Here is a 20,880-nt window from a genome sequence, read left to right as displayed (position 1 = left end):
TGATGTTCTTGCATAGTATAGCAATGGCATCAGCAATGTATAATGAGTTCAAATCATTCTTAGAAGTTATAGATTCCCTTTGTGAGCTAGCATTAATAACAGATTTAACAAATCATCTTAACACCTTGAATTATAAATTGCAAACATCAAAACAATCTATTTCTCAATTAGTCAGTCATATCGATTCCTTCATAGCAAAATTAAATATGCTTATGCATGATTTAATATACATAATAGCTTTTATCACTTTCCCGCTTGTAAATATTTACTGGAAGAATCTGCTCCAAATACTTGCGACTTTAAGAAACACTTCTATATCCTTCAATCGATTATTGAAGAATTCACTACTCGTTTTAAAGATTTGCAAGCTCTTAGGAAGGATTTAATTTTATATGAAAATGTCTTCTTTGTACCTATTGAAGAGCAAAATGTAACCTTACGGGAAGAACTTTGCGACTTACAAAATGATATTTCTTTGCATTATTTAAAAAATAAATTTCAGAACTCATTAGAAATTTTTAAAACCTTGCCAAAAGACAAATATCCTTTTCTAAGAAGTTTTGGGCTCAGGATATTTTCTATGTTTGGATCCACCTATTTGTGTGAATGTTTGTTTTATAAAATCAAACAAATCAAGAATGATTTACGGTCTTCCATGAATGATTCTATTTTGACTGCTCTTATGAGAACATATTTAACTAACATCGAAATAGATACTTCTTCGTTAGTTCCTCCAGTCACAACATATAAACCAAATTAAGTTTTAACTTCTCTTGTTGTTAATTACAGTGGATTAAACCTACTGGGGATACCACTTAGAAAAAAAATGCATCATTAATAGTACCTCCTGGGTGATGTAGAAATCTATTAAGAATCTGTCATTTGATCCTTGAAACAGTCTACAACATTAAAGCATATATATAAGTATATAATTACAGGTATAACTTTCGTGCGAAAGGAATGGAAAATAGTATTGTATTCGTACGCATGTTTACTTTTAGCAGCAAAACTACAATAGGGAAAATAATACTGCAATTTGCGTACTTTTAATAGTTATAAATTCAACACGCAGGGCCATAGCACTATTCTTTTATAGATCAAATAAATTTAATGTTTATTAAAATCAACTAATTACATTAGTGTAACACACTTTCGACTTATTATTTGGTAATACTATATTTAGAATAACTTTGAGACAATAAATGGTAAATTTTTTATACTATTGCTGATAAACAGTCATTTGGTCCCATGTATTTTATTTGTTCCAAAATTGCGTGTGCCGCTCCTGGCTATACTTTATGCGCCCAGCTACGACCAGCGACTGCGAGCCCACGTGACTTGGTGGAGGGTATAGAGCTTGGAAATCAGCCGAAAGTTGCAAGCCGTTCCGAGCCCTGATTTACATACTACGGTCCGGGTCTTATAGTATTTTCGCCCGCGGGTGGCGCGTCGGTCAGTAGCTTCACGGCGGGGCTACGTTAAGTGGTGCGGCGGTCTACGGCCACACAGAGGGGCCCTCGGTAGACGGCAAGATGGCGGCTTGTGCCATAACCTAAAAATAATTTCCGGCGGTCCGGAGAACTCCTGGACACGGCGTTAGTACGGCGGAGCGGTGATCGGACGGTGCGGATAACTGCACCAGGACTGTTCGGAGAACTCCTGAGCGGGGGTAGGAGTACGCGGAGAACTCTTGCGTGGTCAGGGATAGGACTGTATCGGGAGAGCTCCTGGATACGGGACGGACTTCTCAGCAGTGCTGTTAGATCATGGCGGAATTCTCTCCCCACCACGCTTACCGTAGTGTCACTAACACACAGTCAGCCGGTAGTAACGGTTAGCCATCCCCACTCATCCCGCTACTCGCTAGTCACGCACACCATTACAGCGATGCGTGCGTGTCTTGGCTGCCTTCGCTGGATCTCGGTCGGGTTCGGCACATTTGTAGAGCGAGAGAGAGCGGTATAGTTTTCTCGGCCCTCTCACTCGCTCCCGATCTTGACTCTCTCGAGGCATCTTCGGCTTTAAAAGAAGAGCGACTACTGCTAACCAATACATTTTTACGTGTCATCCGTGTGAAGTGATGCTCCTTTCCCAAAAACTCGAAGCAAATCAAACTCCTTTTCCTCATTTAGTTTTTAATTTTTATAAAATGCTTATATGTAGCCATTAATTAATTAGATTTGATAATAAATACAAAAAATGCAATCTTATAATAACATATAATGAGTTTAGGTATAATAAACTCAATATTTTTGTATTAATCTGCTAACAAATGAATTTTTTTATTTTTTATTGAGTCTAATAAATTAATGGTTATTAAAAAAAAAGTCCTTCTAATGAAAAAATTGTAAACTTCGCCAAGACTCGAACACGAGCCCACCGCGTGACAAACGGCAACCTTACCATTTGCGCTACAGCGCTCACTTAGTGTACCAAAAGCAGAACAGCTTTATAAAGACTTACTACAATTCTTTCATTAACTCGTCATAAATGACCAAGAATTAGCAGCAATAATAAATACATTTATTAACACAGCATTATTGCACTAAATGTACTATGTTTTTAATTCGAAGCTATAGGGCGTATTAAAACTTGACTGGATCTTAAAGTCACTAATTTCTTTATTCAACAATGAACAACAATATTCCACATTCCCTTTTTTCATCGACCGAGTATCAATTATGCGTCTCTCATGTTCTCCTTATTTCGACCGACTACCTGTTTTTCAAATCTTACATGGCTACTTTCCTTATGCCTATACCTTTGCGTACACGTCACACACCTACCTATCATACACACCTCCATACAAATCACACATTCATACTGATTTGGCCAAATTATTCCTACAGCTTCGGCGATCCTGATAAAATGATCGACCCGAGCATGCGGGAGCCATGTACGCTTAAAATAAAATTATTTACAAAGTTAATCTATAGCAGTTAATTGATCCCGTGAGTACTACTATCTGCCTTCTCATCTGATCCAATGCATTCACTATTAATATGAGTACTATCACCTGTTTCACAATTATTCACACCTTCACTACTTTCGTCTTGATCACTATCACATGTGATCCATGGTCTCATTCTATCTGGGCTGAATACTCCGGTAAATGGCCTTGGGTTCAATTGGAATCCGTCGATATCACTAACGACGTAACGATCATGATCGAGTATATTTTTCACGACGTAAGGCCCCTTGAATTTTGGCAACAATTTATGATTTATACCCGGTGTTGTCACCACATTCTTGACCATCACGTAGTTACCAACTCTATAAGTGTGTGATTTTTTCCTCAACTTGTCAAAACTAGCCTTATTATATTGTAATTTTCTATAGCTTTCGATCGCATTATGTCGTAACAATTTCCTATCATTTTTAGCATCATTTAACGACTGTAGATGATCGCGTAGCTTGTCATCTCCGAATCCATATTGATCCTGTCGAAACAATAACAGGCTAGGCGTAGTGTCAATCGCTCTATGACATGTATTCTTTAGTACGAATTGCACTTTAATTAATACGTCATCCCACTATGCTTCTACTGATAATTTCGACAATGCAGATCTTAGAAATCTATTTACCCTTTCCGCTTGACCATTACTTCGCGGTGTACCCGTCGCTACTTTAAGGGGTTAGGCCACTCTAGGATTTTGAAAAAATCCATAGTAGCTTAAAAACCATCAGAAAGACAGCCCATGACCAAAACATAAATGAAGAAGGTCAATTATATGGAGCAGGCATCGCCGAGTAAAGGTAAATATAGATTTTGTAATTATATATAAGACTTCATACTTTAAATATGTTTCTGGAAACAACATTTTTTAAAATGGGCGGAAACAGAACTCGAACAAATCTTTACCAATCGACTTAAAAATTGGACTGTATATTCGAAACTGTATTATCTAGAGGACTACGTAGGATTTTTTCGATATGATGCATAGTTTTTAAGTTACAAGCAATTATTAATCATTTTTTTTTCAAACATGCATAACTTTTTCAAAAATCAATATTTTAAAAAAATCCTACGTAGTTCTCTAGCTTGTCTTATATATAATCGAAAAATATTTTAGTTTTTGTTCTAAGTTAATAATTGTATGCACTGCGTCTCCGTCTGTGTACCTCTACAACCAAAACACGTCAACGAAGAAGTACTGTTATGTCGTTATTTTTCTTTTTTTGGCTTTGAAAAAATTATGTCTTATAGTTCTTTGATGTAATAATAAAGAACCGTTTTTAAAATTTCGATTTGTTTCATTTTTTCGTTAAAAATAAAATCCTTAAATATATAGATATTTTCTCGCTCTAATGTGGCCTAATCCCTTCATGGATATTTTTTGCGATAATATTTTAAATTAACATTTTGATGAAGTTATTCATTCGATCCCACCAAATTACTGAACTATTTTTTTATATTTTGTTAAATTCTTTTTTTAGTGGTAAATTTAAAAGGTTTGATAGTAAATCAATTGTTTTGTTCCGTGTTTTACATTTACTTAATCAATATTATTTTAGCTTTTACAGATAAGACTTTAGTTGTGGGACTGGCGCGTGTAGGCTCAGATGACCAACAGATCCATGTTTGTTCACTCAAGGAAATGATTAAAACATATCTTGGAGGGCCTCTGCATTCGTTAGTGATTCCTGCTCCAACGCTACATCCGCTGGAGGAAGAGTACTTACTATATTATGCAATCGATAAGGATAATGTTAATTAAAAGTCGTTCAATATTGAATTATAAGAAATTTTTTTACTAAATATACAAAAAATTTCTTACTGTTATTGAACAAATTAAACTGATATATACCTTCATGATAATATATATGATCTAATATTAATTGTGTGCCCTTTTACGAAAGACTACTCTTAAATTCCCTATTTTAAGGATAGTCCCTATATCGACATTACAAAGAAAATCTATTTTTTAAGTTGAGACTGTATCTTTAGGCAGGTTTTAATGATATTGGATGGTTTTAGAAAGGCCAAAAATATGTACAGGGAAACAAAAGTGTAATTTTTAAGAAATGTCAAAAAAAAATTATTTAAACATTTGCATTGATATTTTATAAACCACTTATACATAGACATATTTTCTAGCGTACTGTCCTAGATAATATCCTTACGTTTCTAAAAAGCACAATAACACGAGCATCCATCGAGAAATAACAGCGATACATTGTAAAATAAGAAATCAAAAACTTTCCCAATTTAGCGAAGGGCGGGTAGAACAGTTGGCTTTGCTTTATCAGCCCTTTGTCAGTAATGTGAAAATTTTTGACTTCGTAATTTAAAATATAGCGTTGTTATTTCTTGATGGATCTTCGTGTTATTGGGCTCCTTAGAAACGTAAGGAGATTATCTAAGACAGTCCGTTAGAAAATATTTCCATTTATACGTGGTTTTCAAAATACCAATGCAATTATTTGAATTTTTTTTTTATTTTTTCACTTTTTCTAAAAATGTAAATGTCCTTTCCTATATAAGTTTCTGGCGTTTTCAAAACCATCCAATAGCATTAAAAGATGTCGAAAAGTACTACCATAATTTGCCAAATAGATTTTCCCTGTTTAATGTCGATATACGGATTCTTGTTAAAACTATTTTCGCAGTCACTTTTCCTGCTAATAGTTCATTTTTTAGTTATTAAAATTGTTAATATTGAAAGTGTATAACATTAGTCGACGCATTTGATATCATGCTCGACACATACATACACAGACAACATAAACTACGCATTATCGTCGCTATCATGGAAAAAGAACAAGTACTTTCTAAATAAGCACACCTTAAATTTAGAAAAAAATCCTTCAGCGTTAATTCAGTTAGTCATCCCTGCTCGTCTGATGCTTCCTTAAAGTTCGGAATTTAATTTTAATGATTTTTAACAGCAAGCACAGAAATTTTACTCTGACCACAGACACACTAAATTTCCTTTTTTCCTACACACTTTATACACTTTTCTACTTTCTTGCTATTGATAAAATATTAAAAATATATTGTTATACTTATATACATATTGTCGCAAACTGGCAGAAATTTGTAATAAAACGAATACTATCATTTTAAGATTTTAAATATGCGCAGTAGGAGAATGTTCATTACCGATAAAACTATTTAATTAATATTTTCAGTATGTAATAATAATATGAAAATAAGAAGTTTGTAGTATCCGTAATGAGGAGAGTATACTATGTTTGTTTTTAAAAATGTTAATATTAATTCCTTTGTTTTAAAAAAGAATCAGATAAGCAAGCAACACCAATTAAATTTAACTGAAGTATCATTTAGTGGTTTTAGAATTATATTATTCAATAGTTACCTATTATATTTTCACGATTGCGATAGCACTGGGTGATCGAAATTATCTGTCGAATGTGAAATCAAAGGCGTTATTTTACGTTGCGCCATTTTCGAATTGAAAATCGTAGTAGTTTAAAATTTCTCAGTTGCGGGAAAAATACTGAAAGAGTGACACTTTTGATATGCGTTCAAAAGCTACGCCTTGTAAGATTGTGCCCAAATTTTATATTATTATGTATAATTGCTTTTATGAGAAAGCATCCAATAAGTTTTCTCTCTAAGGACGTTCTCCGGTTGCAGTTGTGCTCAACTCGAGAGTTACTTTACGAAGTTTGGTAACATTGGTTAGCATATACGCGGAATGATTATATGATTGACAACCACTTGTGCGCAGAAGTTCTAAATTTGTTTATCCGCGCAGCTTTACGCAAGCTGTGAACACAACACTCAAATAAAGCAGAGCTCGTATAAATGAATACGTCTTATATTATTTATTGAGCAATTTATAATTCGTATTGTTTATATTTAAATAACATTGTTCATAAACTCATAATATTTATTGATGTTTTCTATCTATCTATATATATATATATGTCACAACAATAGCGACGATGCGAAGTTGCAGTGTTACCAACCTCTCAATGCCTGCGACTAAATGAAAATTAATCCTGACATCAGAGTCTTTGAACGACATTTCTCAAAAACAAAAGCCGCTTGCTATATCAGACTTTTTTGTTACGCTTTACTAATGATATGAGGAATCTTATACTAAATTTTTAAATAAACTCTAAGAAAACTCGGTTTATTATTCATTAAAATTTCTGCGTTAAGATAGCTCAGCATGTGCATTCTATGTTAAAACTCAGTACTTTGAAGCAAAATATCTAAAAATTTAGTACCGCAAGGAGTATTAAAAATCTCGTCAGTAAATAAAAGACGTTTTATTCAACATTTACTTAAAATTTTAAACAATTTCTAAGAAAATAATTTTGCCGGAGAACGTCTTTAACGGGATCCCTTAAGCCCTCTGTAGCCAACATTACGGAACAAAAAACGAGGGAGAATTGTCCAGCGCTATTTTTCGACCGATTTCAATGTTTTTGGGCTTGTTGGAATCGTTAGGTCTGGCACCTTGTCATAAAGAAGCCCGATGTTTCAATGTGTTTTGCGTTTAAATATTATTAATGCGAATTTTTAAACAATTTTATTTTTTTTAAGTTTTTTGGAAAATACGGCTTTATTTATGACAAGGTGCGAATCCTAACGATTCCAAAAAGCCCAAAAACATTGAAATCGGTCGAAAAATAATGCTAGACAATTCTCCCTCGTTTTTCGTTCCGTAATGTTGGCTACAGAGGGCTTGAGGGATCCCGTTAATATAATAATCTATAGATTTCTTTAAAAATATTATACATATATATGATTTTAAATATTAGATACGTCACTATAGCAGGTACTTTCTTCATAGTTAATTTCAGGATCATCTTCATTATCTATCATTATCTTCAGGCTTACCAAATTTTCTTCATTAGTGGTACGATCTAAAAAAGAAAAATGAAAAATGAATTTTCTCTGATATATTAAAATATTGTTTTCACTTTAAATATTTGTCTATTTCTTACCTGTCATAGTTTCTTTTTCCTTTGCATTACCATTCATATTTTTACGATTTAAATCGTAGATTTTTTGGCTTACGTACGTACCTCTCTGATTTAATTCTGTAACAAGAAGTACTTAATTCGTAATGCTGAGGTTTGTTATTAAATGGTATTTAAATATCTCTAAAGGAAGAAAAATATTAGTTTAAATCAATAATAGTTATAGAGTATGTCTGTTTATGAGAGGTCAGATACACATAACAACTGGCTGAATATAAATAAGCCTTTTGCAAGAGATACTTTTTTGTTTTTTTGTAAATAGCAAAATGTATGTGGCATTAAATTGAATATTTATTATACTTCGGATCTGTAAAGTTTACGGTGAATTTTTTCAGATCCCCACAACAGTATAATAAGCATATATACCTTTTAAAGCCAGTAATTTTTGTGGTTCTAATTTAGGACGCGCGGTAACATTTGGCTTATTTTTTATTCGATTAGAAATCTTGTCAGTAACTGTACTTTTCTTTAGAGTTTCTATGCCGAATATAGCAATTTCACAATTTTTAACAAATTGGCTTTTACTGTTGCTAGTGCACTCTATACTATCAAAAAGTTGACAAGGAATCCAAGTATCTTTACCTAAGTAGATTTGCAATCAAAAGAATTGAAATGTGAAAAACGTCAATATGATGTAGAAAAAAGATAGAATGTAAGTTACAATACCATATTATCAATTGCTCTCCGGTAGTCAAAATTATACATGTCATTTACATTTGGGTCGGTTGAATTTCGGTTAGATAACTGTCGTAATACACGTATTGCTTCTGTATAAATAATATATGTTTTAAGTATTAGTGTAATGCATTATAATGTACCAATTAACTTAAAAACGGTAAGTTAAATCAATTTAGTTTTAAAAATTGCAATTTTAAAAAATTTTATATCCAGCTAAAGAGTCAAATTAAGTTAATTGTACAATATGTAATTATAAAAATAATGGCAAGGATTATTACCTCTTATTTCGTCAAATCCAAGAATTATTTGATTGTGAAAGGTACATATTAATTTGTGTTAATTCCAGTATTTCCTTTTCTTTTTCTTTAAAGAGATTCTTCAATTCTTCCCGTTCTAACTTTAGAGTTTTTATTTGACTTAATGATGATTCAGTTAAAACCTTCATACCAATATATTCAATATATAAGAAATTTGTAATTTAGCAAAACAAAAAATTTTAGAATATACAATCACATACGTTTAATAAAAAAGAATAACGAAAAATGAACAAATTAGGAATTCTTTCAAGTTCTTAAATATAAAACTAACAGTGGATATATAAAACTATTGTATAATTATTTTTCATTTTAAATAACTGTATATATTGTTATGCATACAGAATCAGAATACATAACCCTTACTACCATAAACATTACATTATTAATACTATTAATAACATCATCATTTAAAACATAGTAAATCAAAACCCATTATAAATATTTTAAAATATCGTTAGCCCTATTGTAAAGGAGAAATATTCCTAAAGCGATAAATTCCTAAAGCATAACACGAACCGCTTGACGCAATTCATTCACATTGTCGCCAAGGCTAAGTCCCGACACGTGGCCAATACACTTCGACGACAGTCGAACGTTCTAGAACAATGACGCATTTGAACATCGGGACCCACAAATGTTACCATATAAGGTAATGTTTGACGCTGCACTTTGAGGGTAAGAGCCCCAAATGTGCAGCCCCAAAAATCAGTTCGAGTCTACAGCTAAGAGGAACCAGTCGAATCTTTTAGTCCTCCTACCTCTTAGACTTTTCTAGGCAATCCTCTGCCTTTTAAGTACACTACTAATTAGCTCATAGCTCTTGGATAACGAATTGTATAGAAAGAGACATTGTCATATTTCATAATAAATCTTTATTATACAAAATTTCTTGAGTTTGTCGTGAATCTGCGAACGAAGATGCGGCGACACTTTGCCAACCGGGAGTAGCAATTTCGCTCTATGTGGTTGGCAGCCCTTAGTGCATGAAGCATTTTATTGAAGATGCGATCTGACAGTAAATTTTATATATCACTAATAAATAAGCTGAATATAGGTGTGTGTACATACAAGCTGTGTGTGTGCTGTGAGTGGCTGTGAGATACCACTGGATAATCTGGATACCACAAATAAGAATTGGAGCAGCAAAGCATAGTGTGAAATTTAAGTAAGATATTAAATGAGATTTAAATATAAAAATAGAGAATTAGCACACACATTAATTGGGAAAGTTGAACTTTTTAATTATATTATTAATGATATCAAGTAGTTGTATGAAATTAAACTACATAAAAATATAATAATCAAATAAGTAAATATTTTATGTTTTGATTGCTCTTGCATAAAGAAGTTAATGTGAGCAAAAATTCTTTGTTTTAAAATAAAGGTTTTATGTTGTAGGTTATTGCAGATGAACATATTATATTTTTTCTTGGTGGTTTGGTGTGGTGTACTATAAGGTAAACTGTAGTGAGTTCCTTTCTTCAGTTGATGCACAGATGAACATGGTTAACATTTTAAGAAGAAATTATGTAACGTTAAACCTACCATGCAATATAAAGATTAATATACTGAACATGCATTAAGTAAGTAGGAATGCCATTACCATATAAAAGTGAGTTATAATTCATTAATGTTGTTAAAATTTTCCATTAAACTAATATCTGCAAATCCTGAGTTTCATAAAAAATTTTGTTTCTTTCTTTTTCTCTTCTAAAAGCTACGATTTCATTTTTTATTTGTGAATACCAATATTACTTTCTTCTAATAGCATCTTTACGAAGCCTATATAAGATTTTAGAAAGAATATCAGTAGTAATTTTAATTATGTATTGCAGGGAAAAAAGTAATTATGAGTTATAAAATTATTTGTGAATAATGAAATGAAGCAATGTTCTATTTCCATAAGTATGTTTGCGTTGAACTAATCACAGTCAAACATCACTAATTTTGGTTTAAAAATCCATTAAAACTTCACCAACATTGTCAGATAAGGCATTATATTGATATGTATAGTCATTGGATTAATAGCAAGTACAAATATAGGAGCTAAATTCTTTGTTGATATTTTTGTTTTCTTTTTCAGACTATTTTAAATAAAAGCTCCATTTTTCTCAATTATGTATAAGCACTCAGAATAAATGATCTAATGTTCAATTGTAGTATTGATGGATATGATTGACGAAAAGTATCTGCATTTTGATTTCTTAATGTTCCAGCCTCCAGATGGGTAAGTTGAAATTTAAATTGAAATAACTAGTAGTACTGCAAACCTATACAGTCTAATTAAAAACTAACTGTATGCAGGCTAAAAATCATTTTTAACTACATTATATATAAATGAATACTTTAAAATCTTTTTTCGTACATTTATACTTTAATCAGTATAAAAATGCATGTATCAAAAAAGAACAGCGATAAATAAATAGCTAGGTATAGTTTGCTATGATGAGTACAACAAGAATTAAATACTTTCAGAAATATAAAAGATTCTTATGTCAAATTTTATTTATTATCGTTCATAGTTAATTTGAATACGATTTCCTCCAAATTTTGAAGGTATTTATTCTTAATGTTAATTAATTTACTTAACACCTCGGTCGGTTCATTTTGTGTAATTAAAATTTCCCGGATATTTGCAATGTCCACTAGTTTAATTTCTATTTCCTGATGGCCCATATTTATTACAGCGTTAAACATGTTTTTCTTCTCTTGTTCAATCAACTCCTTTATGCTGCTGAATTCATTCATGAAACTTATAATTTTCATCGCTATTTCCTCATTATTTCTGATTTTTTCCATATTATTGTTAAATTCTGCTATTTCTTTTTCTCTCTGGACTTGTAAAATTTATTTTTTAATTGAGAAAATTCTTCTCTTTTCTCATGTAATATCATTATTATATTACCTTAACAAATACATATAAATATATATATATATTTATATTTATTTTAAATTTTATGTTACAGGAAACAAATTTACTAAAACATTTAGGAATAATTATTGCAGTGGCCAAAGGATATAAATTCAATGGAAATGAATTCTCCGCCAAGAAACAAGTTGAAGGAAAGTAAATCTAATGAATAATGGGTACATTATTTTAATAGCTTTAACCCATAATAATTATTACGAGAAAGAAATCTTCAAAACGTTTTTAAAATTGGAGAAGAAACTAAATATATTTCAGCAGAAATTGGTAAAGAAAAAATTTACTTACCGATGAAAGAATTTATATTTGGTCTTTTTCCTAGACGTTTACTTAATCCGCTGTTATTAGATTCAGAAAAGTTGTTCGTTCTATTTCTTAGTTTATAAACCGAAAAATTTTCTGGCTTTATTTATTTAATCCAGAACTTCTCATAATACGAGAAATACTCGTGAAATAAATTTCCGAATTCAGATTCGACCAATTTTCTTATTAATTGAAACGTTTCAATTATATAAGCGTGTGGCAATAATGCCAAGAGGGTCATTTTTTTAATTATTAAAAATCTCTCGGGATATACACTTTTATTCTTCAATTGACTTATCAATGAGAGATTTTGAGCTTTTTTGATTAATGCCTTAAATCACAAAAAATAAATCAAATTTCTTTCTCCAAATCTTAAATATTTGAACTTTTATGAAAACATAAAACGTTTTTTTAAACTTATGAAAATTCCTGAATACCTCAGAAACTATATGTTTAATGAGAAGAATAAACTCGTCTTTACGTTATTTCTATTACATTTGAACATCTTGAACACGTATATAATTGATTTTGTATCTTGCAACGTGGATGCAAACGAAATATAAAAAGGTTACCTAGTCTTTTTTAAATATAAAAACTATTCGTTTTGCTTATTATGGTAATAATTATAGGCCTTCCAAACCTCTACATTAATTCTTTATGTCATTCTGTTGTTCACCTGTTAATCGTATTTTTCAATAAACTAAATATAAGTTCATTACTTTCTTCTATTTTAATGGAAACTTTATTATTGGAGATATTCAGGAGTTTTCTTATGTTTTCAACACCTAGTATATAAATATATATTCTGCTTGTCTATCAGTAAATAACGATTCTCGAAGAAAGTCTTTTCGTAACTTTTAAATTTATACTTTACAGAAATTTCAGCAAACTGCAGTAAATAATGATGATTAAAAAGCCATTGTTTTAGCTGCTTTTATTGATAAGGTTAGATGTTAATAAGAGATAATCTGAAACGTCTGTCAGACATTAAACTTACTTGGGAATAGTGGAAGTATATAGCAATGGTTAATTCGTATATTAGGAAACGCTATTTTTATAGCATTCGCTGTAGCCTTTTCATAATCGATCATGACAATTTTTGGTTTAAACTCAATGAAATTAGATTTTAGACATTCAAAAATTTTCAAATAACCCACTGTTCTCCTATTCCTCATTAGGATCCACAAACATGGAATAGCCTAAGTGAAATAATATGCCAATGAACTTTATCTTCATATATGATTGTGAAAAATATTAAGAGAAGAAATGAAGCCTTACTTTATTTTCAAGATCATTACTTGCAATCGACATTATTAAGAGCTGTATGTTTTTGTCTTTCAATTTTGGAACTGTTTTGTATGTTCCATGTAGAAATATTGTATATGCAAATGGCAAAAAACCCTTTCAAAGAAATCTTTATCGTAAAAGCAAATATTTAATATGTTATCCTCTGAGTTCTCTAATACTACTGTATCTAAACCAATATGTCCACCATTTTTACTATTAGTTTTTAAAAAGCCTGCTAAATTTGCTAGATTATTTTCTATTAATTTAATATTTGGCCTGTTTTCATTTTTTTTAATGTAGCGTTATAATGTTCGCCTACATGCGGCGAACGGTATTTCAGATTCAATAGATGAATTGCTAATTTGAGAAATATGATACAATTTTATATATATATATGTATTTGTTAAGGTAATATAATAATGATATTACATGAGAAAAGAGAAGAATTTTCTCGATTAAAAAATAAATTTTACAAGTCCAGAGAGAAAAAGAAATAGCAGAATTTAACAATAATATGGAAAAAATCAGAAATAATGAGGAAATAGCGATGAAAATTATGTTTCATGAATGAATTCAGCAGCATAAAGGAGTTGATTGAACAAGAGAAGAAAAACATGTTTAACGCTGTAATAAATATGGGCCATCAGGAAATAGAAATTAAACTAGTGGACATTGCAAATATCCGGGAAATTTTAATTACACAAAATGAACCGACCGAGGTGTTAAGTAAATTAATTAACATTAAGAATAAATACCTTCAAAATTTGGAGGAAATCGTATTCAAATTAACTATGAACGATAATAAATAAAATTTGACATAAGAATCTTTTATATTTCTGAAAGTATTTAATTCTTGTTGTACTCATCATAGCAAACTATACCTAGCTATTTATTTATCGCTGTTCTTTTTTGATACATGCATTTTTATACTGATTAAAGTATAAATGTACGAAAAAAGATTTTAAAGTATTCATTTATATATAATGTAGTTAAAAATGATTTTTAGCCTGCATACAGTTAGTTTTTAATTAGACTGTATAGGTTTGCAGTACTACTAGTTATTTCAATTTAAATTTCAACTTACCCATCTGGAGGCTGGAACATTAAGAAATCAAAATGCAGATACTTTTCGTCAATCATATCCATCAATACTACAATTGAACATTAGATCATTTATTCTGAGTGCTTATACATAATTGAGAAAAATGGAGCTTTTATTTAAAATAGTCTGAAAAAGAAAACAAAAATATCAACAAAGAATTTAGCTCCTATATTTGTACTTGCTATTAATCCAATGACTATACATATCAATATAATGCCTTATCTGACAATGTTGGTGAAGTTTTAATGGATTTTTAAACCAAAATTAGTGATGTTTGACTGTGATTAGTTCAACGCAAACATACTTATGGAAATAGAACATTGCTTCATTTCATTATTCACAAATAATTTTATAACTCATAATTACTTTTTTCCCTGCAATACATAATTAAAATTACTACTGATATTCTTTCTAAAATCTTATATAGGCTTCGTAAAGATGCTATTAGAAGAAAGTAATATTGGTATTCACAAATAAAAAATGAAATCGTAGCTTTTAGAAGAGAAAAAGAAAGAAACAAAATTTTTTATGAAACTCAGGATTTGCAGATATTAGTTTAATGGAAAATTTTAACAACATTAATGAATTATAACTCACTTTTATATGGTAATGGCATTCCTACTTACTTAATGCATGTTCAGTATATTAATCTTTATATTGCATGGTAGGTTTAACGTTACATAATTTCTTCTTAAAATGTTAACCTTGTTCATCTGTGCATCAAATGACGAAGGGATCTCACTACAGTTTACCTTATAGTACACCACACCAAACCACCAAGAAAAAATATAATATGTTCATCTGCAATAACCTACAACATAAAACCTTTATTTTAAAACAAAGAATTTTTGCTCACACTAACTTCTTTATGCAAGAGCAATCAAAACATAAAATATTTACTTATTTGATTATTATATTTTTATGTAGTTTAATTTCATACGACTACTTGATATCATTAATAATATAATTAAAAAGTCCAACTTTCTAAATTAATGTGTGTGCTAATTCTCTATTTTTATATTTAAATCTCATTTAACGTTGCCAAGTGTAGTGTAATTACACTACGTAGTGTCCATATCCTATAGCGTAGTGTCCTTTCGGACACTACGCTATAAGATGTGTAGCCTTTGGGATACTACGCTATAAGATATGTAGCATTTGAGATACTACGCTATAGGATGTGCAGTATTTCGGATACTACGCTATAAGATGTGTAGTACGACACTATAATTTCTGTTAGTATATTAGTTTTCTATAGTGTAGTAATAGTCTTACGAACAATACTTCGTAATACTTCTATCTTCCTCGTGTATTTTGACAGTTTATCTAGAATTGTTTGTTATTATTGAACTTTGTAAAGAATATTGAAGTGAAAATTGTTCTGATAATGCATTTATATGCATATATAATTACCTAGTAAATTGAAAATTAAATAAATTTTTAAATATCGTGTTGGTCATTATTAAATAAATAATTTTATTCTTTTATTTTATCCCGAGGATGAATGATCCCTTATAATAATGTTGTAAAAAGTTTATCCTTTTTATAATTTTTAAGAATTTTAAAAAGTATGAAAATTTATTACTCTTGTATAATAAATAGTTGTTTTTCTTGTTTATATGAATTTTATTGAAATTAAATGTCTTTATTTATGTGAAAATGATCGTTGTGGAGATTATAAATTTATGTAAATGTCAACTGAGTTCTTTTTCCTGTAAATTATTATTAAGGGGTGATACTCCTGTAAAACGTTGTTTTTTAAAGAATTTTTATTACAAGAAGAGTAAAATATTTATTGATTCGCCGTAAAGTGCATGTTAATTAATATTAAAGTTAAACGTTGCTGATTCACCCAATGCTGATGCCAATGAATAATCCATCGTTATGGATATTTACAACTCCGCATAAAGAAATTCTATAAGTAATTTGTAAAAACAAACCTAAGTTCAGCATAGAATTAGTGGGCTCCGGAACGATTTATTTACATAATAATTGTTTGTTAACAGCTACTGATTTTATGTTGGAAACAGTACAAACATATAAAATAAGCAAGTGAAGGAATTATATTCCAAGCCATAAATTTTCTCTTAATACAATTGATCCCAAAAACAGCATAAATGCAGCGGACACCAACAAGATACCTCGATTCCACACTATACTAAGTAAACTCAACGAACAGATAATACCCTCAGCGCCCAGCTCAAGGACCTCGAGAAGGACCTAGATAAAAAGGTCAAGGGAGAGGTCACTACCTGTTTCCTATCAATTTATTTTATACTATTCAACATTGTAAAATAACTCTACGAGGACAGAATAAATTTAGTTGTACCAATGTGATTGAATTTGCTTATCGCAGTGTAAACCCATAACAATATAGTGAAATTTAACAAAAAAAAAGCCTAAAAATTAAAATTTGAGGTTGTTTTGAACAGAAATGTCGTTTTTTTTATAAACAAAAGGAGAAAAAATTTATTTATAATGGTTTTTTTAATGAAGTTTGAGATATACTTTGCTTATTGCTGAGGCCAATAAGTTAAAAAATGTATTTGCAAAATTTCCAGTAAATTAGACAAATAATTTTTTATTTGCATTTCACGACGCGAAAAATTAAACGTTTTGAGAAAAACGCGTTTAAAGTTTTTGGACTTAAAAGTTCTGTTTACTAACACTTTTATGAATTTCATCCTTATCAAAGTTTAATCTGTTTGCCGTACATGTACATATATGTATTGAATAATATTCAAATAGCAAATTATGTATAAAGCTTATTAGGCCAAACAAGGCATAAGACAAAACTGCGAACTCGTTTTCTTATTTCATCTCATATATGCGTTTTGAGAGTATAGCTTCGATAGATTTGTAAAGATTCTTAAATTATTTTTTTTCACTTGAAACTTTGGGAATATATTCTTCACATGTTAAAGAATCTTTTTACAATAAAAAATTGTTAACAAACAATTTGTAAATTACTCTTCCACCTTAATAATTGTCATACTTCTTTAAATAAAGTATCTATATATACAGGAATAACGAAAAGTGTGGAATGTTACATGCTGCCTCACTCTCCAGTATCACCATATATGAGCTAGACGAAATAAAAAATAAAGCAATGATATTTGAATATCAGGTAGACATTGAACTTAACTTATTGATATAACTATATTAAAACATAGATTTTAAATAGAATATACATTGGAGTAAACATTCCTATCCTGGGTGCAAAGAGAGCATCCCTATACCTTCTCTACCTGAATTATCGCTTATAGAGCAATAAACCAAGAACTATCTATGCAATTTACCCTTTTCAGACATCTTTTTTTACATACGAGGAAATCCATCTGCGGTGCAAATAAGCCACCCGGGAGTTTCTCTTTTTTTATGACTATCTACGAAAACCCATCCTGCGATGCAAACATCCTGCTATCGCCAACTTTGTTTTTGGGAAAAATCTTCCTGTGACGTAAAAGAAGTACTTCCCGTCCAGAAAAAATATCCTTAGCCTTCCCTACTCGGTGTACCAAAAATTTCCTCAGCAAAGGAACAACATTCGCTAAACTGAAGATCTGATTGGTCCACAGGGTGGACGATGGACCCCTTCATTTTCTTCTCAAGGAGGGATAATTCATTAAAAGCCCTCGTTAGCCATTAGGCAATGTCTTTTTGTCTGTTTCGTCTTTGATCTTGTTTTTTAAGTTTTTGCTCTAAGCATATCAGCGAAAATCGATAATTATTTTAAATTAATTTCTTCATTTACTGATTTCTTTGGTGAAGTTTAGTGTAATTGTGTGAAAACATTTCTAAAAATAGTAAAAGTGATAAATAAAGCAAAATATAAGCTTTAAATTAAACTACATCATTCAACTACCATCTTCATTCCAATTACGTTTAGTGACACAGACGGTATCTCGAATATACAAATCATCAATAATAAAAATCTCTTTGTAATCCAAAGAAATACGGTTTATGGTTTAATCCCCAGATTAAAACGAGCTGTAGCGGTAAAGCAAAGTATCGTAAAACCGTCCTTTGTTCGAATTAAATAAGTGTTCGATTAGTGGATTATCAATAACATCTGTGAAATACATTTGAAGCATATATCAGTAAAATAGGGGTAAGTTTGTTACATAAAATCTCTCTTCGTCGCTTCTACTAACATTCTTTAATTTTTAAATTTGTAACAATTTCGTTGATATTTCTTTAAAGTATTTTGATAATGGAAGCTGAGCAAGAATTTTCAGTAAATGCCCTGTCTGAAAGCAGGGGTCAAACGTATTGAAAGATTTGGGAAACGGATCCTGCTTTGAAAGATTGGCTTCAGCCTCACGCTTCCAACAAGAAAGCATTATGCTCTATGTGCGAATCTTCCATTTCGGCGCACTATCATACATTACGAAAACACACTCGAAGTAAGAAACATTTGGCTTTGATGAGGCGTACAAGTAGCACAAATAGTTTGGACACCGTGGAAACTGCTTTAGAAATTCAAAAAAAAGTAACAAGAATTGAATTAATTTTGACAGGATTCTTTGCAGAACATAACATAGCGTATCGTATAGTAGATCATCTAATACCTCTATTAAAACATTGTTTTCAGGATGTAGATGTTTGCAAAATGTTACGTTTGGGAAGAACAAAATTAACCGCGATGACAGGTGTAATAGCATCTTCGTATAATAATAAATTATGTATTACTTTACAAAAACGCAAATTCAGTATAATGACAGACGAAAGTACAGACGTCTCCAATGTTAAAGTAATTTGCATTATTGTTAGATTTTTCGATGCAGAAATACAACGTATTCGTTGCGCCTTATGGGATTTAATTGAAATTTATAGAGATGAAGATAGCAATGAAACAGCAGAAAATTTATATAACAATATTATTAATTCATTCACTGTTTGCAACATTCCTTTAGAAAATATAACCGGATTTGGTTGAGATGGATGCAATAGTATGATGGGTTCACATAATTCAGTAGCGTCTAGATTTAGAAATGATTGTCCTAATATTACTATTTTGAAGTGCATATGTCATACTGCACATTGATGTGCGAATTATGCTTGTAAAACATTACCACGTGAATGTGAAGATTTAGGGCGCAATATTTATAATTTTTTTAAACTTAGTAGTAAGCGGCAACACCAATTTAAGGAATTTCACATTTTGTTGGATGCTGAAGTGCATAAAATGTTATATAGTGCTCAAACGCGATGGCTTTCATTAAAAGCAGTTGTAGATCGAATTTTAGAGCAATGGGAGCCTCTTCAAATGTATTTCACACAGTTGTGGGAAGAACAGCATTTACCAGCAGCAGAGATAATTTACTCATCCATAACTCATCCATTCGTGAAATGTTATTATTTGTTCTTAAAATGGGTATTACCAAAATTTACAAAATTTAATTGATTATTTCAGTCTGAAAAAGTTATTATTCCATTACTTTACAATCAAGCAGCAGCATTATTTAAAGATATTCTAATTTGTTATATGGACAATAGCTATGTTCTCAGCACGAATGTGAAGGACATAGATCCTGATAACGAGCTTCATTTTCTACCAATAAATGAAATTTATTTAGGTTTAAAGGTAAATACCGAATTGCAGAAACCCGAGATAATACAACAAGCGGAACATGTACAGAATTTTCGTCTGAATACGTTTAATTTTTTAAAAGAAGCAAGCAAAGAGTTATAAAAACGTTTTGATTTTAATGATTTACGTTTGAGAGATTTGGAATGTTTTATTCCTCACAAATCTATTGATCCCCAATTTCATGTAACGGTACCAACATTAACTTCTATTTTTGAAATGTTTCCTCGTAATTTAGATTCTTCCTGTTTCACCAGGCAATCAGTAGATGATGAATGGCGTCTACTACCTTTCGCACAGCTACCACTCGACATTACAAATGAAAAGTTAATAGATGTTTTTTGGGTTAAATTATTAAATTATGATGATATTATGGACCTACAAAAGTACACGAATTTATCTCAATTTGTTTTAAACTTGCTTTGCTTACCTCATTCAAACGCTGAGTGCGAACGACTTTTTAGTAAAGTTAATTTAACGAAAACGAAAAACAGGAACAAAATGAAGACAACTACATTAAAAAATAATTTGACTGCGTGGGAATGTGTTAAGAATAGTGGTACTTGTAAATTATTTGAACCATCCGCAGATATGATAGATCATTGCAATCAAAGCATGTACATTTTAATACATCAAATACAGATAATGAAAATGAAGGTGTTTCCGATGAAGATTCAGAATACTTTATGCTGATATAACGCCCGTTTCTCAAAATTGC

The 20,880-nt window shown here is 30.6% G+C and overlaps 1 protein-coding gene and 2 long non-coding RNA genes across 5 annotated transcripts in view; 2 read left to right on the top strand and 1 right to left on the bottom strand.

Annotated features, from left to right (window-relative positions):
• Dph5 (diphthine methyl ester synthase) overlaps window positions 1-4,839 on the top strand; it is a 46,471-nt gene extending 41,632 nt beyond the window's left edge. Inside the window, exon 4 of the mRNA XM_066734528.1 lies at window positions 4,516-4,839. Coding sequence (XP_066590625.1) covers window positions 4,516-4,718 — 203 coding nt within the window. The 3' untranslated portion in view covers window positions 4,719-4,839. The remainder of the gene's footprint in view (window positions 1-4,515) is intronic.
• A 139-nt stretch (window positions 4,840-4,978) lies between these two features.
• LOC136777956 (uncharacterized) lies at window positions 4,979-10,164 on the bottom strand. Of its 2 annotated transcripts, XR_010823336.1 has the most exons (5): window positions 10,023-10,164; window positions 8,916-9,963; window positions 8,626-8,726; window positions 7,924-8,019; window positions 4,979-7,842 (listed from the first exon to the last, which is right to left on the bottom strand). It is a non-coding gene; the product is annotated as an uncharacterized lncRNA (long non-coding RNA). The 2 variants fall into 2 exon arrangements; XR_010823337.1 differs by lacking the exon at window positions 8,626-8,726.
• LOC136777957 (uncharacterized) lies at window positions 9,957-15,482 on the top strand. 2 transcript variants are annotated; one of them, XR_010823339.1, is made up of 4 exons: window positions 9,957-10,119; window positions 10,353-10,537; window positions 10,790-11,181; window positions 11,921-15,482. It is a non-coding gene; the product is annotated as an uncharacterized lncRNA (long non-coding RNA). The 2 variants fall into 2 exon arrangements; XR_010823338.1 differs by lacking the exon at window positions 9,957-10,119 and adding an exon at window positions 10,135-10,263.
• Window positions 15,483-20,880: the final 5,398 nt, after the last annotated feature.

Source organism: Prorops nasuta, unplaced genomic scaffold (genome assembly GCF_024137725.1).
Source record: "Prorops nasuta isolate Cenicafe-Biocafe unplaced genomic scaffold, Cenicafe_Pnas_1.2 PNAS00013, whole genome shotgun sequence".
NCBI classification, from domain to species: Eukaryota; Metazoa; Arthropoda; class Insecta; order Hymenoptera; family Bethylidae; genus Prorops; species Prorops nasuta.
This window is presented reverse-complemented; position numbering and strand designations above follow the sequence as displayed.